At 38.6% G+C, this 22957-nt stretch overlaps 1 protein-coding gene across 7 annotated transcripts in view; it reads right to left on the bottom strand.

Annotated features, from left to right (window-relative positions):
• The window catches only part of MAP3K4 (mitogen-activated protein kinase kinase kinase 4), an 80923-nt gene that overhangs the window by 17684 nt on the left and 40282 nt on the right, over positions 1-22957 (bottom strand). For 3 of the 7 annotated variants that reach the window (XR_008748028.1, XR_008748026.1, XM_055809831.1), the window contains exons 8-17: positions 22783-22882; positions 22610-22693; positions 20134-20400; positions 18094-18243; positions 16881-17042; positions 13782-13915; positions 10306-10384; positions 8198-8276; positions 3889-3985; positions 2827-2943 (exon numbers count right to left, since the gene is read on the bottom strand). Coding sequence is in view for 4 of the 7 variants with exons in the window: in XM_055809831.1 (XP_055665806.1) it covers positions 2827-2943; positions 3889-3985; positions 8198-8276; positions 10306-10384; positions 13782-13915; positions 16881-17042; positions 18094-18243; positions 20134-20400; positions 22610-22693; positions 22783-22882 (1269 nt within the window). In the remaining 3 variants the exon portion in view is untranslated. The remainder of the gene's footprint in view (positions 1-2826; positions 2944-3888; positions 3986-8197; positions 8277-10305; positions 10385-13781; positions 13916-16880; positions 17043-18093; positions 18244-20133; positions 20401-22609; positions 22694-22782; positions 22883-22957) is intronic. The other 4 variants (XR_008748027.1, XM_055809834.1, XM_055809832.1 and 1 more) reach the window with 3 other exon arrangements.

Here is a 22957-nt window from a genome sequence, read left to right as displayed (position 1 = left end):
CTTTTACTGTTTGCATCCAGAAAGACTGTGTGTATGTTGCCAGACAAAGAAACAAAGAAAGAGAAGACTTCCTAAACTTCTGCTCCAGTCCTGGATAAATACAGAATTATGAGTAATAACCCTAGCTAGCTCAGGAATTAAATACTAATAAAGGTCATTAATACGAACATAGTGTAAATGTAATAATCAGAAAGCATAATGTAAACAACCAGGTACCGCTGCTATGGATCTTACTTTCTAGTTATATTAAGCTATTTCTTGACAAAAAAAACCCCAAAATAAACAACAAACAACTTCAACAGAACTATGGTGGCATTTGTGCACTACGCAGTGCCTAGTACAATTGATTTTCAAGTTCCATTCAGCTTTCAATAGATATTTAATGCCTACAGTCATGTAATAAATGTCTAAAGAGTTTCTGGGAAGCGTATGAAGTTTTTTGGTTTTGTGCTATTCCAGCAGCTGGACCTGAAACTTCTTGCATATAAAACCACAAAAACACTTCTTGATCCAACAGCTTCCATTTCTCTTTTGGAGTACAAATAAATGAAATACATAATTAAGACTGCAATGTGTTAAAGTTTGCAACTTTCTTTTAACTATATTAAAACCAGAAATTTGCTATAAATATATTATGTTGTAATATTTTGCCTTTCTCAATAAACAAAGCCCCTAAACAACCCCAACAGCCTCCAAAACTCTGCCTCTGCTTTAGTAATTTTTTTCTTCAAATTCTTCCTAGGCAAAACAGGGGGTTAAACAATGCTACTTTATAATCCAGGGAGTGAATAATAAAAAAAAAAAAGTGTAATAATCATGGGATATTTTATTAACAAGAAGTAAAAACAGAGCTAAGAGAAATGCAAGTCTTTGAAACATAGGCATAGGTGATTCAACTAAAATGCTGCAATCACATCACCTTTCATGTTACAACCCATGAAAATATTATGCATTTGATTGCAACTAAGAAGTAGAATTCTCATTTCTTTTCTTCCTAATGACTACCTCCTTGAACTAGAAGAAACTGTCAAAATGACAACCTTCACACTTAGATCAATATTTGTAAAGGACACACATGTGGAAAACATTAAAAGAATATACTACTATATTCAAGTGTGTCAAATTATAAACCTGACAGTTGCGTTAGGTGGTATAAAAATCACAACAAAGCCTTCAAGAATTAAAAACTAGCCTCCTACCCCCCTCCCGAAAAATTAACTAACTTCAAAGATCTGCCTTGGCTCAAAGTGCTGTACATATGAAAAATTTCCCTTCATATGTTGTGTAAAGACTAATTATCAAAAAGTTCTTCATTTTAAAAATCATAAATACTAATTAACCATCACCCTTTCAGCTTATAAAGATACCAGAACCTGTCAGTGAAAATCTCTAGAATGTTACTTGAGAAGGGCTTTTCAAATAGATAGCGCTGCAGACTACTGACTGCTCTTTTTCAACAGTGGACTTAAAAGCATGAAGGATATATAACAAATTCATGTAGTCTGAATGACAAAAAAATCAGGATGTATTTTCAACCTAAAACAAACAGGGCCTAGACTCACAAGCTGTACATCTAAAGGCTACTGTAGGGTGCAAGTCATATCTTCTCATAAAAATAAGCTGAAAAGACTTGCAGGGAAGATCTTATGTAAGAAGTGGCAACTTCCCTCTGAACACCTGAACACATGATTCTACTGTGCATCTGGTAACAAATCTACAAACCACAAGTTTGTTAGCTAACAACTGGAAATTGTTTATTAAAAATAAATAATTCATAATCAAGTCATATCTAAGTTCACTTTGGTCACTATCAATCTATTGTTCCTTCATTACCTGTCCTTTATTTTCTCCACAGCTGTGTGAAACAGTCAAGATCATGTGTCTCCATTCATACAGATCTCTTGTAGAAGGGAGCTAAAATCTTGTACAAGAGTTCTAAACTCTGCCGTAGAAATAAAAACCTAAAAAGCTATTTACAAATCCTAAGATTATATCATTGTGTGAATAGCAGGATTTTCAGAGGCAGGGGTGCAGGGAAAATAATTTTTAAAAATAAACTTACAAAAGAGTAACATTAGGGAACTTGGGAGACATGTCAGAGGTCTGACTGTGGTGTGGGAAGAAGGAACAGTCTGAAATACTACTGCCAAATCAGAGGCCAAAAAGCAAGAAAGAGTACTAACACAGGTCTACCAAAAAATCCACTCATGACCTCTGCAAACAGACGACACAGGAGTGGTTTCTGTTACATATCCTGATATAGGAATGGTTTTGTTCGTAGTAAGTTTATTCTGTACAAGTCTGAGAAGCCAAAGGTGTAACAAGAAATAAAAAAAACCTCCTGAAATCTTATGTGTATAATTCTGTGTTTGCCACTATATAGTATTTCAAAGTATTTATGGCAGACAACAACAATACCAAAACTGCTAGCTAACATGAAACAAATATATCCTAGGGCTTATTTGCATGTTACAGTCATCTTAGTGTAGAGTTACTTATCAATCCTAATTATTTAGTGAAGTTACACCAATTTACTGACTGGTACATTTTAATTTCATGGACATTTTTACTGAGTACATTTGTAATCTACATCACAACGGCATGCTTTAACAACCATATTGTTCAGACGTTTCAAATTGAAAGTGGTCTTATCTCTTTCGAAGACATAGGATTTTGCTCAAGTCAAACATGAATGAAGGCACCAGTGGAAGACACAATGGGACGGAAAAGTACGTTGCAAATGATCTACTAGGACTCAAGTTTGTGGAAACAGTTATATGGGTGATGTAAGTAGAATGAGGCTGCTACATCATGGAGCAGAGCTACCTGGTATCATTTGCACTGCTGACAGGTTTGGGTTGAGCTGAGTCGCTACCGATGGGAGCGGGGCGACTGACAGCAACGCTGCAATGGTTCCGTGCATCACAAGGGACACTCCGTGTGCTGTGGCAAGAAGAAAAACTTCAAGAAACAGTACAAAAAAGTACGGAGTTGAAAGTTTATTTTAAAAATAAAATTCTGAAGTGTGCATAATAAGGCCTGACTTTAAAGCTTTTTCAAGTACATAAAGACTTTTATGTGGAATAATTCAGGGTCTCAGAAGCTTCAGAGGCTACCAATATGTACAATAATCACCATCTTCAAAATAAAAATCTCCAAATCTTTACAGTAGTACTAGTTTCTGCCAACAGCAAAGCAACTTAAAAAAAAAAAAAAAAAGTCAAATGAAATGCTTGTCACTGTGCTGATCCTGAAAAACAAATCCCTCTCTTTGTGTGAAAATATGTATGGCGAAGTTTATTTTTAAATTTCTCAAAACTATTTTCGCATTAGTTCTCATGTCAACTCTTTCAAAGGGAAGGAAAATTATCCATTGCTTTAAGCTTCCTCACAGCAGTTTGGTAACTACGCAGAAATGCCACCATATTCCAGAATGCTACATTTTTAAGTCTTATCTATGCTAAGCTACAGAAAGTAACGTCACAGGCAAGTATGCAGCCATTCAAAGTGGGGAAGGGAATAAAAATGTTGTTGATGAGCAGTCTTCACTGAATTAATGCTTGTTACATTGAAAGACATTTCAGGAAAGACAAAGGGGATAAGAATGACTTCTAAGTGAGAAAGCATGCACCAATAGAAACCTGTAAAATAAAGGGGGAGGGCACAGAGGAGAAAAAGAAACAATATTGTCCTTAAAAGCACATTGATAAAATTCAGACCACTAACACAATATTGTCCTTAAAAGTACATCGATAAAATTCAACCACTAACATGCTAGTTTTTTCTGCTGCTTTGCCCTCAACAAGAAAGAAAAGGTGTTCCACTTACTGACAGCCAGCGTAGCCAAGAGAGGATAAACCAGTTTAGAACTCTACTAATGCTAAATACCTGAAGCCTTCAGGAGTAGGGATGATAAGATGAGGATTTGGTGGATCACTATGGCACCGAGGTACTTTTACAGGACGGGGACTGTTTCGATGAATTGCTGCAAACATAAAAAAGGTAGCACATTTACTCAGATGCCAGAAAAACTCTGTTAGGGCCATTTCAAGGCAGAAAGTTTTTAAAAAATTCATTTCACAGTTAAGTATGAACTGGCATATGTCTTATTCTTTAAGAAAAAACCAAAGCATTTCGATTTTAAATAAATCTGTTCTATGTATTACTATTCATACTATTGTATCATGTAACTTATCTATAAAACAATGAAAGGTCTCCACACAATTAAAAACTAGCTATCAGAAGATGCGTACTCGCTTCACTAGAACTACATCTTCATTATTTCAACTTCACAGATGAAAGATGATTTGTTATCTTATTGCAAAATAAATATTAACAAAGCGTATAATTATTAAAAAGCAGAGTGTTATTATGTTCCTTTTGCATCAGAATTTGTTTTCTCAGTCAATAACAGTGAGCAAAACGAGCTGGGAAAAAGCCTCACATATGACAGTTTTACCCATACTAAATGTCCCCCATGACAGCCTGCCCCAAGAAAGCGGTACAAAGGAACCCAGTCAAACCTAAATGAGCCATCACTGCCCTCATGCCTAACTCATTCAGTGCCCCTCAGAGTAGTCTGCAGTGTCTCTCCCTTCCCTCAACCTCTCCCCAACCAGTCACAAAAATACTGTGGCAGTCAGGTCACAAGATAGCTGACTGCCCATCAAAACACAAGTCAGTACTTACTGGCAGGCTAGGTTAATCACAGTGAGCTTCTGCCTTGCACTACCAGGACAAGTAAAAGATGTCAGGGCCAGGTGTTGGCTGCCCTGTTGTAATTTGCAAGGACACTAGCAGAAGATGCAGACAGCAGAACCCACTTCGGTAGAGATAGGCTGTTTCACAGAGCAAAAAGACAGGATAAAACACCAGGAGCCCCTAGCTGCGTGCCTACAGGCAGCAGCATTGAACACAGATGGATCCTCAGCTTTGGGAAAAGGGGTCAAGATCACAGTCAGTTTAAAGTCCCTCAACACAGTATGCAAATTGAACTAGGAATTCTGACTTTTCTCTTGTTCACAAGATAGAAAGGGGTACCTGAAATATGGCTACAGTTTATGTTTAGTTATGTTTATTTCACACGTATTGAAGTTTCAGCCTGCTGTTCAAGTCTGCACCATCCATCTGTGTCACCCCCTCCCCGTGCCTCTGAGCCAAAAGCTGTCAAACTAGTTTGTGTGATCCGCTGTGTCTGCAATAAGCATTTGCAAGAGTTTCAGTACTTTGGGATCATCACGCTAGTGATTTACCTAAAACTGACCTTCCTCTGAACAACAGCATCAATAATGAATATAGAGGTTTTACATCACAGTACGGAATCTGGCCAAGATATATTTTAGACTATACTTTTTTCTGCAGGATTGGACTGACTTTCATTGTGAAAGGTTTCTCAGCTATAAGAGTTTCTCACCAAAATTATATCAAAACTGAAACTGTCCTGAAATACTGAAAAATCTCCTCTTGCCCGAGTCAAGTTACCCTCCCCTTCATGTCTTCTGCTATCAACCCTGTCCAGGAAGTGGACATCAGGAGAAAGAAAAGATGTGACAACGTGGTATCTTGAAAGTTAAACCTGTCAATGGACTTCAGAGGAGGAAGACAGAAACAGTACTAAGAAAGATGCATAAAAGGGAAACACAGCTGAGGAAACATCCTTTTCTCAAGATAAACAATGAATATGTTGATTTCACTCTAATGCCAGAGATATTTTTTATACTATGATAAATTCTGTGATACTGGAGAACTATTTCCCACAGCTCTACCATCAAGGCCCCAGGTACAACTCCTCTATACCTCGATAATATAATGTCCATCAGAAGTGTAAATACCCGCACTGCCACAATGAAACTTCATGAAAGGGAGCTGTAACTGCCTCCTGTGGTGGTGCATCTCACCCCCTCCCCTGGGTGGCTCTACAACCTCAGGAATCCCCATTAGGCCTAAGCATCTGTGTAACAACTTGGGCAGTTCAGCATCCCTTGACTGTACCAGCACCTCTTGCACAGCCAAGATGGGAAACGGCATGGCTGTACCAGAAATATCCCCTATCCGAACACCACCACCACCTGCTATCTTTGGAGCATTCCTTATCTGGATTGTATCATCCCTAACAAGCCTGGGAACACTCTCTGTTATGACTCCAAATGGTATGATACCACTGTCAATGGAATTCTGAGAAAAATTCCGTTGATTACAGACTCAGATTGCAGCCAGCATGGACAATTACTGATGACTAAAGCCTATCACCTCCAAACTATGAACAGCAGTCCTGAGCGAGGCACTTTGAGCACTCCTGGACTGCAGCGGGCTGCAAACAGCATCTCCCTGAGTGAGGTGTCTCTCAGAAGTCACAAACACCCAAGTTTGTGACACTAGGGGCACCATCACCAAAAGCTGACGATGAGACCTGGGCTGATTTTCCTGCTTCTCGAGGCTCAACCTTTAGCCTGCTGAGAAATGCAAAAGCATTAAACATGTGTATTTCTCTGAATTCATGGGGAACTTTGAACAGGTATAGATTTGTAAATGTATCTCCACACTTCTATTCCTTTATGTCTGTATGTATGTGTGTGAACTGATTTAGTAACTTTGCAATAAGTAATACAATATCTAATCCATAGTTCAGCCACTTTCATACTTAAGTAAATCTTATTTGATTCACTTTGTAAATGATAAATGAGTCAATGCTTAAGTGCTGCTAAAATCCTACAATCAAACTTAAACTACAGATGTTCCTTATATCCTTTAGACATAAACAGTTGATCAAGCCTGAGACTAGTATTGGATCTAGCCACACCTAAGCTCTATTAGAATAAATATTGAGAGGCTGTACTCTGCACAGCACCTGCACTCCCCGATTCAAAAATTACTAATGTACCTACCACAATACCCAATTTCTGCTACAGCATGAAAGGGAATTTCTGAAGTCACAATTTGGAAAAGTGATAAATCATCTCCAGAACCCACTCCCCATATAATTCACCTGTTTGGCCAGTCTGAAAACCGGACAGGAGATGAAGTCTTACAACTTATTACTGGCACTTAAATGCCAATACTCACCAAAATTATATCAAAACTGAAACTCTCCTGAAATACTGAAAAACCTCCTCTTGCCTGAGTCAAGTTAGAGTCCTACTAACAGCCGCAGTACCTAATACTGCAACGCTAACAGCAGCTCTGCAAGCAGCTGCACACCCATGGGTGGCAGCACTGGATGTAAAAGATACGTCCTTTATGGTCTACCTGCAAGAGGAGGACAAAATGAAATTTGTCTTTACTTGAGAAGGTATACAATGTATCTTTAACAGACTCTCACATGGCCACAAACATCCATAATTGCTCATGCTGCCCTTGCTGAACTTTTATGAAGAGTCTCACTTCCTCAGAATGTGAAACTGTACCAATATATACGTCATCTATATATTCTTGTCAGAGGAGATTCCCCTGAAAAGGTGGAGAAAGCAGCAACAGCAGCATGGCAAGTGCTACATGAAGCACAAATTAAGACTCCGTCTGAAAAATGTCTGGGACCAGAGAAGCAAAGTTTTTAGGTACTTGGTGGATAGGAGGCACTGCAATGATTCCTCCAGGTACCTTGAGAAAAAGAGCATATGCCACAATCTAGGAAAGAATTACAATAGGTACTTTAGGATATTGGAGAAAACATGTACCTGGATTTTTTATCATTGCTTGCCCACTATACTCACTTTTACAAAAACCATGGAAATGGAACACAGAACATGAAGCAGCAGTCAAAACTCTAACACAGAAATTAAAAACTTTGTGAAGTCACACTCCCACAAATTCCTATTACAACTCTTTCACTCCGGTCTTTGATGATGATTCTTTAAAGCAACTTAACCTAAATCACTGTTTGTGACACCTCCTTAAAGTTATAATCACGTCTTTACACAACCTTTCAAAATTACATTCCTTTTCCTGAAGATCTGCAAGACTTCACCGAAATTCAAGGATAAATCAAGAAGAAAACACCTGTAAAACTTTTCAACTTCTTGGGTAAAACCACCATGGTTTACATCACTTTGTCAGGCAATAATGGTTTCACATCAACAATCACGACAAGCTTAAAAATACTTTTATCGGTATTTCTAGCATTTTAAAAGTACTTTACAGTCAAAATTCTCTAACAATAGCAGCAAAACTCCAGAACAAATGCCAGTAACTTCTGCCTTACCAAGGTACAAACCTGTAACAGGACTGTGAGGTTTTCCAATAACATGACCAATGCACTCATTCATCAGAGCTTGTAAACTCTAAAAAAGACAAACAGAAAAAATTGTGATGGTTTATGTTACAAAAGAGTTGACAGTCATATGGTGAAGCTCACAGTAATAAAATGACATTGGTTAAATATGTAATTTGTCAAGTAAGCACCTCTACATGCTATCAATTACATTAAAGTTTTGGATCCACATTAGGGTTTTTACTATTTTATTTTTTTTTAAAGCTAGAAAGTCTTGGTCTTGCCTTGCCTTTTGACCTTGTCAAAATCACCTACTCATAAGAACTGAACAATGATACATCAGAAAGAATACTTCATAATATAAAGCTAGTAAAACTTAAAAATACTCATTGTTAATAAAATTAAAAATTGAAATTAAAAAATTCAAGCGTGCAGGAAAAAGCTGCAAAAACCTCCGCTGTCCTCCCTCTCCCCACCCCAGGAAAAAACACCTGAAGAAATTGGGTGAGAGTATGATGGCCTGAATCACAAGACTAAAGCCTGTAAAACAACAAATACAAAGCACTGCATATCAAAAGAAATTCACTTTCATTACCTACCCATGAAGTTAGCAAAACTTTCATGAAAGGCATTCAACAACTAAACCACTGAACTGGGGCTCAAGCAATCTAAGCTTAATTGCTAGGTGTACTATTCACTGTCTATGTAACCTTGGACAAGTTATTAAATCTTCCTCTGGTTCAGTTTACTTGTCAGAACCACAGGGATAAAATATGCCTTCACAATAAAGAATTAGTTTTGTTCTTTGGTACAGCTGCTATGAAGGCTGCTTCTATATACCAGTCATTCAGACTAGTCAAAATTTCTTCCAGAAATCAAAAAACTTAGTGAAGACCAGGATCTCAAAGGTCCTACAAAAAAATATGAAAGAAAAATAGAAGCATTTAGCATGGGATTAGCATATTTTACCAGTCCAGACTGAGCTAGAATCTCAGCTTTAAATCTAGACCATCATTCCTCTATGACATCTGGTATTATCTAAATAAGAGATTAGGATTGACATTGGCAAAATGCTGTGGCCTGCATTATACAGGAGTCAGATTAATCAAAACAATGTGATCCTTCAAGTGATGCTCTCCACAACTAAACCCATTTTAAGAAAGCAAAAGTTCAGAAATGTAGTTAAGGTTTTGGGTTCCCCTCTTTCTCTCCCACTTGTGCAAAGTCTTTTTTAGCAACTGTGTCAAAGCAAATAAAGTTGAGGGGCTACTTCCTAAAGCTAAAGTATCAGGGTATTTCAAATACAAGCTTAACTTTGTCGTTTCAGAAGACAACCCTTTCCCAGCAACATACACATGGAACTAAAACATAACTTATTTGAGAGCTCTTGATAAAAAAACATGTGAAAAAAAGACTAAACTATCGTTTCTGTATTATGCAAGATTAATGTGGTTGGCATTTCATAACAAATCTCAAAATTTATAAATATCAGAGGTGCTGACACTCACATTCTGCTATTTTGTGGCAACTGTGCTTTCACTTCTCTGTAGTACTGTACCAAGATCAGAGAAATAACTTCTCAGAATTTTATTTCCACAGGAAAAGGAGAAAGGCAGAGCACACAAAAAGCCAGTTTTAGTCGGATTTTTTTCACAGTAAAAACAAAAGAAAGATGCTTTAAAGTCTTTTTCACATTGGCACAATTTGAAAAAAAATTGAAGAAATACCCTTAAACAATTGTGATTTTGTATTCATACCCATAAATGAACTCTGGTGCTAAGCCTCAGGAGCTCACATTCAGAAACTTATAACAACAACTATAAATTGTAACTCTGCAGAAAAGCTGCTGTAAACTTTCCCAAGAGACAAAGAAAGAGCCTCCCAAAACAGCAACTTGTCAGCAATTTGAAAACATTAATGCTGATTGTCACAAACATACTCTATTCAGTATCTTACAAACTGAAGAGGTATCAACAGTTACATACAACACCAATCAGCATCTGTATTCAGACTGTTTTATAAAAACTATCCCTGAAAAACATGTACTGATAGCTTCACAAACATTTAGAAATAAACAAGCAGAACAACTTATTCCATACCAAGAAGTCATCTTCTGGGAGAGCTGAAATAAATGCTGGCTCAATGGCTTGAAGAAAATCAAAACCTTGAGTTGCCCACCTAGCTCAAAGAAAAAGAAAAGACAGAAAATTAACCGCTCTTCAGCTAAAGTCATCATAAGAGTTTCAACAACATCCAAGAACAGTAAATGGCAGTTATTTTTCTTCTAGAAAATATGGTACAATCTTTGTAAGAAAATGGATTAATACGTAAGAGGCAAAATATTTAACTTGTATTAATATTTGCCCAGTTAGTACTGAGATAAAGTCTGAGTTTAGCAAGGACGCCACCAAATAAAGTGAGCAGGTGATGCCATATATTTCAATCCATGCACACGCTCTCTTCAGGAACAGTATCATCAAGTCACTCATAATATGTATGCTTCAAAGCAACAAGCCAAACCACTATGTTCCCTGCCTAAATTCTCATTTCTGAAACAAGATTGAAAGTGTACTAATGATTTCACGACTATCTGATAAGCAGTAACGGGGCATCAATGGTTTCAAGCCCTACACTGGTAAAGCAAAATAATTAATGAACTTGGTTAAAGTAAGTTGTGCCTTCAGTTCAGCCACATGCTCTCCCTGCACTGCCTCCTCTTAAGACCTCTAGGTAGAATCACAGGATACACGGAGTTGGAAGAGACCCATGAGGACCATCGCAGTCCAACTCCTAACTCCACACACAACAACCTAGAAGTTAAACCATACACCTAAGCATTGTCCAAATGCTTCTTGAACACCAACAGGCCTGGGGCCATGACCACTTCACTGGGGAGCTTGTTCCAGGGCTTGACCACCCTCTCAGTGAAGAACTTTTTCTTAATATTCAATCTGAACTTCCCCTAACGTAGCTTTAAGGCACTCCCTCATATCTTATCACCAGAGAGAAGAGCTCAGCGCCTCGCACTCCACTTCCCCTCCAGAAGCTGTAGACAGTAATGGGGTCACCCCTCAGTCTCTGCTTCTCCAAGCTGAGCAAACCTAGTATGCACAACCACTCCTCATGTAAGACTTTCCCTCCAGTCCTTTCACCACCTTCATTGCCCTTCTTCAGACACACTAACATTTTTACATCCTTCTCATATTGTGGAGCCCAGAAGTAAACACAGTACTCATGGTGCGCTGCACCAATGCTGGGCACGGTTGGACAATCACCTCTTTCAGCTGGTTAGCTGTACTCTGCCTAATGCACCCCAGGACACAGCTGACCCTTTCCACCACCAAGGCACACCGACTCACACAGAGCGTACCGTCAACCAGAACCCCGAGATCCCTTTCTGCAGGGCTGCACCCCGACCTCTTGGCCCCTAATCTATACATATATCCAGGATTACACGGTCCCAGGTGCAAATCTGGCATTTGTCCTTGTTAAATTTCATAAGCTTGGTGATTGCCCAGTACTCCTCATCTATCAAGCTCTCTCTGTAAGGCCTCTGTACCCTCAAGGGAATTAACAGCTCCTCCTAATATAGTGTCGCTGGCAAACTTACTTTGTACATACTCAACTCCTGTGTCCAGATCACTGATAACATTGACGAGAACTGGGCTTAAAACTGAGCCCTGCAGAAAACCGTAGTGACTGGCTACCAGCCAGATGTCACCCCATTTACACCAACTCTTTGAGCCCAACCCTTCAGTCAGTTGTTCACCCATCATATTGTGCCCATGTCCAGCCGTATGCTAGATAGGCATTTTGTCCAGAAGGATACTGTGAGAGACAATATCAAAAGCTCTGCTAAAATAGTCATTTTAAAGAAACCAAACAAACCACACAAAAAAACCCGACCACGTCCACTGCCTTCTCTTCATCCACTTGGTGGGTAACCTTGTCATAAAATGGCAATTAATAAGGCATGGCTTGCCCTCTATGACCCCATGTTGACTTTGATAAATGACTACATTGTCTCTGAAGTGTTTTTCAGTAACTCCCAGAATAATCTCCGTAATTTTACCAAGGAACTGAAGTGAGACTGACAGGCCTGTAATTACCATGATGTTCTTTCTTGCCCTTCTTGAGAATTGGAACAATGTTTGCTAGCTACCAGTCAAGAGGGACTGCTCCAGATTCCTGAGACTGTTGATAAATAACTGAGAGGGGTCTTGCAATAACATCAGCCAACTTCTTCAGAACCTCAGAATGAATTAAGGCCCTCTGGACTTGCGTGCATTCCACTGCACCAGCAAACCTTGTTCAAGTTGAAAGTCAGCCAGGAGTTTACCACTCCAGGGGTCCCAGGGCCCATCATTTGTGCTTAAGACAGAGGTGAAGGCGGCATTAAATGTCTTTGCTTTATCTTCATCCCTATTTGTGAGGTGACCAGTCTCACCACGTAATGGACCAGTGTCATCTTTAAGTCCTCCTTTTGCTGTTAACATACTTTTAAAAGCCTTTTATGTTGTTTTGGGGTTTGGGGTTTTTTGTTTCCTTTTGGGTTTGTTTTTTTTGGTTTTGGGTTTTTTTTGGTTTTGTTTTTAAGATCAGCAGACCAAGCTAACTAGCCTATCCACATATGGTTCAGCCTACCCACTCTTTCCTCCCCCTCTTCCAGTAAGGAGAGCAACCCACCTCCAGGACAAACTGATCAGCCCTATACTTTAAGGAAACAAAACCGTCACTTCTGTGAAATCTGCTAGCGCAGATCAATATAAAAGCACCTATTTTTATGCAAAAGAATTCTACTACATTTCTGATATACCAGCTAAAAAATGCTGCAAAAACACCTAAGTTAACCAAGCAATGGTATTGTTCTGCTTGGACCAGTCTCCCAGTTCCTCCACTTACATTGTCAAAGTGATGCAACTTTAACTTTTTTCATTAGCGCCCAGCAGTAGAGTTTCATAGCACCAACTGTAAGCACAATTTGAGAGACCACTGGGCACAACACTACTGCCAGACAAGACAGAAAATATTTAGACTACAACAAAAAACACCCACAAGTGCACCCATTATTGCAATCATAAAACTAAAGAATTTTCAGCAGAGTGGAAACACTTCTTCCTCATCTGTGGGCCATACTTTGGACACTTTCAGAAAGGACTAACAGAAGGACTTCTACAGGAGGTTCCATACATATCTCATTTCTGCAACTGGCAGAAAACAATACAGCTTTCTCTGTAGAATACCCAAAGAATGACTGTTGCATATTGACTCCTGATCACATAGCACTTTTATTCCAACTTAATGACCCTTCTCTAAAGTCTTTTAATTATCTGGGTCCAACAACCTCCACTTTTTCTTCCCATTTTCTGTCAGTTAACATGAGGCAAAGCATTCCACTAATTCTTTTGGTACGCAGCTGGAGCATTCATTTGGATTTATGCATTTATTATTCAAATTATTTTCAAAATTTAAGAGCCAGAAGCATCAGTAGTTCAGAAGAACTCAAAGTTACTCAAAGTGTGAAAATTCCTGCATGTTATTTAAACACACATGGCAGTCACAAGTTGGCTGTTACCTGGGTCGAGTGCCCCGGCCACTCTCACATTTTGTTAGCACATAATTCATCCATTTCCTGGCAAAGCTGATATACTTGTCTCCAATTTTCTGCCTGAATTCTCCAGACATCAGACGAACAACTTCTTTATGGTACTGTAAGAAACACTAAAGATTACTTTTCACGTATTAATAAGAAGAACAAAAATACCATTTGCAATATCCACTGGAGTATTTGCAGGCTAACAAAACTCTACAGTATGGTAACAGTCACATCCTATTCTTAGACAAAGAGTTTATATTTAACTCAGATGCATATTTATAGAAAAAAATCATAAAAAGTATATGATACAAAATGTGCCACAGTGAGAGGCAGCACTTGAGCCATACTGCATTCTTATGTGTATACAGGCACGCGCTGATGGTTAACGGTGTACACACATCATTTAAGAAAAGCTACATAAACGTTCAGTTCTGTAATCAGAGACTGAACTGCAAAGTAGCGTTCATTTTTAATTATACTGCAGGTAACATTAGGGGATAAAGGAGTTATATAAGTACATTTAAAAAAATAAACAGAAACATCAGATATTTTTTAGCAGACCATCCTTAGAAATATGTTAGTATTAAATCTTAAAAAGTTTTTACAAAGCTCACAGGAACCAAATAGTGAAACAACATACTAAAAGCACCTGAACATGACATTTCTTTATTGTGGTTTTTGCTGAGATAGTTTTCTTCACAGTAGGCTAGTACGGGGCTATATTTTAGATTTCTGCTCAGAACAGTGTAGATAACACTGGGATGTCTTAGTCACTGCTGAGCAGTGCTCACACAGAGCCAAGGGTTTATCTGCTTCTCACTCCAGCCCACCAGCAAGTAGGCTGGGGGTGTATGAGAAGTTGGTAGGGGATACAGCTGGGACAGCTGACCCCAACTGACCCAAGGGATATTCCACACCATATGACGTCATGCTGAGTATATAAAATGGGGAAGAAGGGAGGGGGGTGTGTGATTCAGAGCGATGGTGTTTGTCTACCCAAGTAACCGTTATATGTGATGGAGCCCAGCTTTCCTGGGGATGGCTGAACCCCTGTCTGCTGATGGGAAGTGGAGAAAGACTTCCTTGTCTTGCTTTGCTTCTGTGCACAGTTTTTGCTCTACCTATTAAACTGTCTTTACCTCAACTCACAAGTTTTTTCATGTTTACTCTTCTGATTCTCCCCCATCCCATGGGGGGGGGGGGGCTGCAGAGAAGACAACGAGCAAGTGGCCGGGCGGTGCTTAGTTGCAGGCTGGGGTTAACCCGTGACACTCAGCAGCTGTTTCAGGAAGGCACTCAAAAGCTATAGGCACTGCATCAACCACAAACTTTGAAAGAATAGCTCATATTAGTGTTATGCTGTTCTAGGATGAAAAACTGTGAGAAGCCAAGTTACACAATGACATTCAACATCAAAGGATATTTCTTATTTCATCTAAAAGCTGACAAGTAGCAGAGTCTACAAGACTACACCTGAAATCCTCAAGCTCTTAAAGCTTTTTAAGAGTTCCAGGCATTGCTAATAGTAGTCTGAATGTAACAGATCCATCTGTTCTTTTTCAATCATTTTCACATAAGATTTCTGCAGCAACACACAATGTTCTGCTAGAATTGGGAGGTCCTAGTTGACTGGAACCTAGCAAATGTAACTTCCATCTACAAGAAGGGCTGGAAGGAGGATCCGGGGAACTGCAGGCTTGTCACTCTGACCTCAGTCCTGGGGAAGGTTATGGTGTAGATCATCTTGAGTGCCATCACACAACACATACAGGACAACCAGGTGACCAGGCCCAGTTAGCATGAGTTTATGAAAGGCAGGTCCTGCTTGACTAACCTGATCTCCTTCTATGACAAGGTGACTTGCTTAGCGGAAAGGGGAAAGGCTGTAGGTGTTGTCTGCCTGGATCTTAGTAAAGCCTTAGGCACCATTTCCCACGGCATTCTCCTGGAGAAACTGGCTCCTCATGACTTGGACAGGTGTATTGTTCACTGGGTAAAAACTGGCTGGACAGCCAAGCCAAAGGAGTGGTGGGGAATGGAGTTAACTCCAGTTGGCAGCCAGTCACAAGTGGTGTTCCCCAGGGCTCAGTGCTGGGGCCAGTTCTGTTTAATCTCTTTATCATTGATCTGGATGAGGGGATCGAGCGCACCCTCAGTAAGTTTGCAGATGACACCAAGCTGGGGGGAGTGTTGATCTGCCTGAGGGCAGGAAGGCTCTGCAGGGGGGTCTGGACAGGCTGGACCGATGGGCCAAGGCCAATTGTATGAGGTTCAACAGGGCTCAGTGCCGGGTCCTGCACTTGGGTCACACCAACCCCACGCAGCGCTACAGACCTGGGGCAGAGCGGCTGGAAACTGCCTGGTGGGAAAGGGCCTGGGGGTGCTGGTCGACAGCCAGCTGAGCATGAGCCAGCAGTGTGCCCAGGTGGCCAAGGCGGCCAACAGCGTCCTGGCTTGTATCAGAGACTGTGGCCAGCAGGACTAGGGAAGTGACTGTCACCCTGTACTTGGCACTGGTGAGGCCGCACCTCAAACACTGTGCTCAGTTTTGGCCCCTTGTCTGTAAAACAAGTCTTATGAGGAGTGGCTGAGGAACTGGGGTGTTCAACCTGCAGAAAAGAGGCTCAGGGGAGACTTTATTGCTCTCTAGAACTACCTGAAAGGAGGCTGTAGACAGGTGGGTGTCAGCCTCTTTTCCCAAGTAACAAGCAATAGGATGAGAGGAAATGGCCTCAAGTTGCTCCAGGGGAGGTTCAGATTGGACATTAGGAAAAAATTCTTCACCGAGAGGGTTGTCAAGCATTGGAACAGGCTGCCCTGTGGTTGATACGCCATGCTTGGAGGTATTTAAAAGACATGCAGATGTGGTGCTTAGTGACACAGTTTAGTGATGGACTTGGCAGTGCTGGGTTAATGGCTGGACTTCATCTTAAAGGTTCTTCCCAACCTAAACGATTCTATGAATTCTTTGTATTTCCACTGAGTTACACTTTTTCATTTGCACAAATGCAAAACCAAAAATTTCAGTTGGTTCTGACTAAAACAAGACAATGTGTCATTAATCTTTTCTTTCCTTACCTCAAACCCAAAATTATAACCCTGTATCATGGCTTCCCGGTAGTATTGCTGCAAAGTGGCAGATTCAGATTCATCAACTTCAGCATCAAACTCAGATGTGAACATGTGATCAACTCTGTCAATGGCACTGCTTATCTTATTGCATAGCTGTAATGCATCACTCTGAGCAACAACAACAAAAAGGGATGGGGGGAGCATCAAATTATTATTTATATTCTACAGCTGACAAGACTAAAGCAAACATGAATCTAACAATTACATTATTTTAAATGGAAATGTACTTTAATGCCATCACAATCCATTCAGTCTTGGAATAGCACTTTCAAGCAGTTGCACAAAGCAAGTCTTAAAATTAACTGAAGGATTATAGTTAAGCTTGTTTGCTTGAGTGACATTAACTTTAAAAACAAAAACAGTGGTGAGGAGTCCACAAAAAAAAAAAACCAACCAAAAACAACAACAAAACCAAACCCAGAAAAAACACCCAACCAAAACCAGACAACAGAGAAAATTCATTTTGCCATCTATAACATGACCAAGCCTTTGGTTGTATTTTCACCCTGGTATGTGGGCACAGCTCCTACTGAACTCAGGGGGAAATGTAGGGGCCTGATATTGCAATTTCAATCTAATAAATCTTTGCTTTTCTGGGTCCTCCACAAAAACCTAAGCCAACAGAAAAAAACACCAAAGAAAACCCTCATACAACAACAACAAAACCTCAAAAAAACAAAAAACACCCCACCAAAACCAACTCACACACTAAAAACAAAAGCAAAAAATCAGAGAGAGACCTACCCACTTTTACATCACAAAGCAGCAATCTTCCCCAAATTTGAGGAAAAATAAGTTGTTTCTTTCAGATCATGGATTTTGATGGAATTTATTTTTATGAAACTAAACACTTTCTTCCAAATCAATAGCTGACATTTATCAATTTATTTATTCTATTGCTATTCATATTGCTACTGCATTATGGACTTGCTTCCCACTTCCCAGTGCAAAAATGATTACGCCAATATTGTTCAAAAATACACTCATAAATCCTTTGCAGAAACAGAATGAAAAATGTACTGAAAGTAAAGTCCATAGAGGTTATATAAATTATAATTGCAGATTATGTCATTAACATTGCAATCTCCTTGCACGTTTTTACTTATCTTTGAACAAAGCACTATCAATTTTGACCAAGATAATCTTGAAAACTGCTTACTTTTAGCTGTTGTAGAGCTTTGGCGATGACCGGTTGGCTAGATGTCTGTTCCTGGTGCAGAGAGATGAGCCCTTCAATAGACTGCTGGAAAGCTTTTCTCTGACTCACAAGGTGAGCAGACTGAATGACTACAAGGAGGAGGTTATCAACCTAGGAATACAAGATACCACAAGTTCTTTTAAAAAAAAAAAATCTCTCTATAAAAGATATCCCATATCAGCAAATTCCAACTGGTTATTTTTCAAATTCTAAAATATGAAAGACCTCTCTTGTTGCTCTTTATGAAAATCTTTAAATCATGCTTGATGCTGACAACTGAACTTGATAAACTCTCATCTTATGAGTAGAGTTCTATTAGGGCAAACAACACAGCAAGTTTTCAACGGGAATGCACTCCTATTCACTTCTGGAAAGGTTTGGGAAATACTATTAAAATTATCTTCAGAACAGTTACACACAGAAAGGCACCATCTAAGCAAAATAATTTTATTTTCTCAAAGCAGATGGAAGTAACAACCATCACATAAATAAGCAGGTTTTATCCAAGTAATGTAATACACTCAGGACAAAAACCTACTATTGAACAGGTAAAGCCATAGACTTACCACACAGTATTTGCTCAGACTTTGAAAATTTTTAAGATGTAAGAATATGTTTTATAAACCAGAGCTCTGACGTTGCAGAAGTCTGTAAAAGTACAGTCACACACAGCATTGCCTTTGCTGTGGCACTGAGTTACATACTAAGCTCTGTTAATTTCAAACTACAGACAACACATATCCAACAATTTACTCTGCAAACAAGACCTACTTCATCTCTGTTTTCAATATCTCATCCCCAAAGAATAATTTCATGCTCAAAATTCTTTAAATGTTGATAGGATTCTTCTATTTTATAAGTATTTTTAAATAAGCTTATGTTTTTTCTAGTTTGCAATTAAAATGTTTTTTTAAAAAAAACACAGGATGATTTTTTAAAGGTTATTTTACTTCCTAACCTTTCAATACTGGATTTTAAAAAATTCATAAACAGTGTTACACATATGCACATATAAACACATACACAGTGTTTTATGTGCACTCACATATGTCAGATAGAATACCACTTGCAACCCAGATTCTATTTTTTGCTGTTTTCATTTTCTGAGTGAAATGCTAACTTTGATAGAAGTCCAATGAAATTCTAAGCACTTAATCAAAGGCTGTTTTTTTATTGTTCAGTCTGGGCAACAGACAAATAAGTTGTAACATGCTTGCATGTTAAAAGCAGCAGCATATACAGGAGCGACTTTTTCAACTGCCTGTAATTGCTCGAGCCATTTGAATGCTAGAGGCTAGGCACAGCGACATGGAAAGTCACTCTGTTCATGGACAGTAAAGCCCATTTATGGTAAAGATCTAAGGAACTGCATGACATACCAAAGGGAAAATTCAGTTAGCCTAACATAAGGGTATGAGAACAGGAGGGGCAAGGAGCTGCAGCTGGCTCAGTTGCTACAGCACAGCAGAACTGCTGGCAGGCAACCTCTGTTGGCTTGGGATGAAGGAAAGTATGACTGGAAAGATTGCTTCTGCAGAACTGTTAAAACATCCCGTAGCTTCCACAGGAACGTGACTTTAAATGTCACAATTCATCCGATATCGAAAGTAACTGCTTTCATGCCTCAGTGTGTGGAAAGCACACAACCACCACACATTCTTGGGAACTGGTGCCTTCTTAATAAAATGTACAGTTTTCAAGTCTTATCCACACTTCTGATACTGAACGTTCAACTAGATATTGACAGTATCTCTTTATGATAAAAGTCCAGACCTGAAAATGCACATTGTAGAGATTAATCCTTCTAAGAAATGCTAAACCCCATTGAATTTAACACTTGCATTAACACAACTAAGAATCAATCTTACCCTTGAATTTAACTTTTAATTATCTATAAAAGGACACATGCCTCACTTAAATTACTGTGGTTAATATGAAAGGATAAGCATTCATGTAAGTGTGGAGATCACAGGCAGGGAAAAAACCAAGACCAAAACCCACCGGCATTGTGCGCAGTGTGTCAACAGTTTCTACTTGTGGCACTACTTTGACTGGCTGACCCTCCCATGCACTCCAGCTGTCATCTGATTCATGGTCTTTATCACCGTGTTTGGTCATTACTAAATAGGCCTCATATGCAACCTCATCTGAATCCTTTGAGCAATCCTTTCCAGCAGCTGCATTGAGGAGCTGCAAAATCAGAGACTTTTCCCCTGCGATACTATTTGGTACAAATACTTGTAAATTCTCAAGTCCAAGAATTTGTACCTGTAGAAAAAAATAAAAATACACTGAGTGAATCTCACTGTTTTCTATGATACACAAAATAAATAAAAGACACATGTAATCTCATTTATGTAACAGAGCTTCCAATTTGAACAGATGCACAATATACACACAAAACAATGCATTCAGCCATTTTTCTAGAAAAACTCAAAATGCATTTTAAGAAATTATTTGTCTGGAAATCTGCTAAATCACCAACTTTCAGTGGCATCTTTCCTTGCACCTTCAATTGATCCTTCTACGCACTCTTCTAAAGGAATCTTGTTACAAAAAAGTCTAATTTCACATACATACTATACCTATGCATATATGTAAGTACAAAATTATATATACACATATTTTACAAAGTAAATTAGTCAACACTAATTTAAAAATGTGTGCTTCCTAAGTCTTAAGACTGGAATATTAAAAAAAAAAAAAAAATTCCTTCAGGATCCCTAAGAATCCACACAACATTTCTCAATGGCTACAAAAGATAAAAGTAAGCAAAACTATGGCTAAAAGAGTATCAGATATTCTTTCACTATTCATGAAAGATTAATTAAGCCCAGTAAGAGTGCTCTATTTTAATAAAATACTACTTATACTACTTAAGAGCTACTTCTGCATTGTATCTGTCACATTGGTAACAATACTTTAACCAAGTCAGGCATCAGAATCAGACTGTGAAGACAGTGAAATAGTTGATACCTCTGATTTGACATGAGGTAACTGACCTATAGTGAGGTTTAATTCTCTCTTTTCAGAGTTTGATGTCATCAAGCCAAGACAAAACACACTGGACTCAACATTTTTACCATTAGGCAGCAATATTTTATAATTAAAACCATTATAATTTATAGGTCAATATAAAAACTAGATGGGTGTTACTGAAAGCTAATATAGTTTCCCGAAACTAATGAGCATCTGATTGATAAAGCTGTTAAAAATTTAAACTCCCTGCATGATGTTAGAGGGCCAATATATAACGTGTTAATCACCAAGATGTGCGTCATTTTGAGTGGTGGAAAAAAGGGGAGAGGTAATACATAAAGAGGGATAAATACTGAGATTCAAATAATCCACCTAGATTAGTTAACCCTTGTGTTTACACAGATTTTTTCAAACTCGAGATTCAATTTTTTCTTCAAAACATGCATAAGAACAGTAATACTATCTTTAACTGTAAGGTGTACCAAATGTAATATTGTGTCTCAAAGCAGCCAAGAGTGGATATTTGGGGGAAAATGTTTTTTAAAAGTAAATGTATACTGATCTACCTGACTATTCTCCTACTCTTAAACAATTCACAGACCAGGGTCCTGCTGAGCCAGATGTTTCATCCATGTATTTAACAACCTTTTATGAACTTCTCTCCTGTAAACTTGTCAGTGTCTCCTTGGACCAATTTCTATTTTCAGCAATCATTTATACAAATCTAACAAGAATTTTGTAATGCAGAAGTTAATAGATTATCTCCCAATTGTGAATTATATATATTCAATGTATGGCAAGACAAAAACCAGCAGATCCAAATAAATTTAATCTGTTGAAGCAACTGATTTAATTAAATTCAAACTACAGTAAAGACTTGTACACCTAGGAGTTTTTAAGGAATAAAGTGCAAAACCATAAAGGTGGGAATTTATAGTACAGCAAATACCAGGCACTGCGAACTTAGCCTACTTCTGTTGTACAATAGTTTTCTAACAGCTATTCTGGAGCAAAACACAGTCCCTCACAACGTTAACACTCTCAAGGAAGCTTGCTAGAACAGACCTCCACTATAATATTGTTGCTTTATAAAAGCATAAAACACGCAGGTCCATAGTTCGAGATTTTCTGTTTAAACTTGTCCATTTACTGATGTATCTGTTCACCTCAAATTTTAAAGCATTTATTTTTCATAATACTCTCTACTAAGTGTTATTACTCCCCTCTCACAAACGTGTAAATACAATTGAAGCAAAACAGCTTTTCCTAAGTCACAAAAAGAATCTTTGGGAAGACAAGGAATTGGACACTGACTTCCCAAAACATAGACTAGCATTCTCACTCACACGAAGACAGGTACAGAAAATAATTTGACTACTACAATTCCATATTACATACGTGATGTTTTAAATTGAAAACTGAAAGTATGTCAAAAAATATCCTTCAACATTTTGCTTAGCATCCCCACTCCACTTTCATGCCTCTAAACTGAATTTACCTTCACATACTCTTTCGTTTTCAGAGCATTCAGAAGATCTCGTACAGGGGCTGACAACGCAAATTCTGCTGCTATTTCAAGGTCCTACAAGTAATGACAAAACCAAAGAACATGCTTTCGGATTAAATTTCTTTAAAGCATATATGTAAGATGAGACTCTACTGTTAACTTACTTTCCTCAGCATTTTAGCAAATCCAAGAGCTTTGGAGGCTCGCTCCCTAGCTTCATGAAACAGCTCTTTGAGTGCTCGGCTGGTCTCTATAACAGACCTCCTGAAACAGTCATAAGAATGAAGTGACAATGTTTTAATAAATCATATCGCATTTATATATGTAAATAATCTTTAT

The sequence above is a fragment of the Falco peregrinus genome, chromosome 7 (assembly GCF_023634155.1).
Source record: "Falco peregrinus isolate bFalPer1 chromosome 7, bFalPer1.pri, whole genome shotgun sequence".
Classification (NCBI taxonomy): Eukaryota; Metazoa; Chordata; class Aves; order Falconiformes; family Falconidae; genus Falco; species Falco peregrinus.
This window is presented reverse-complemented; position numbering and strand designations above follow the sequence as displayed.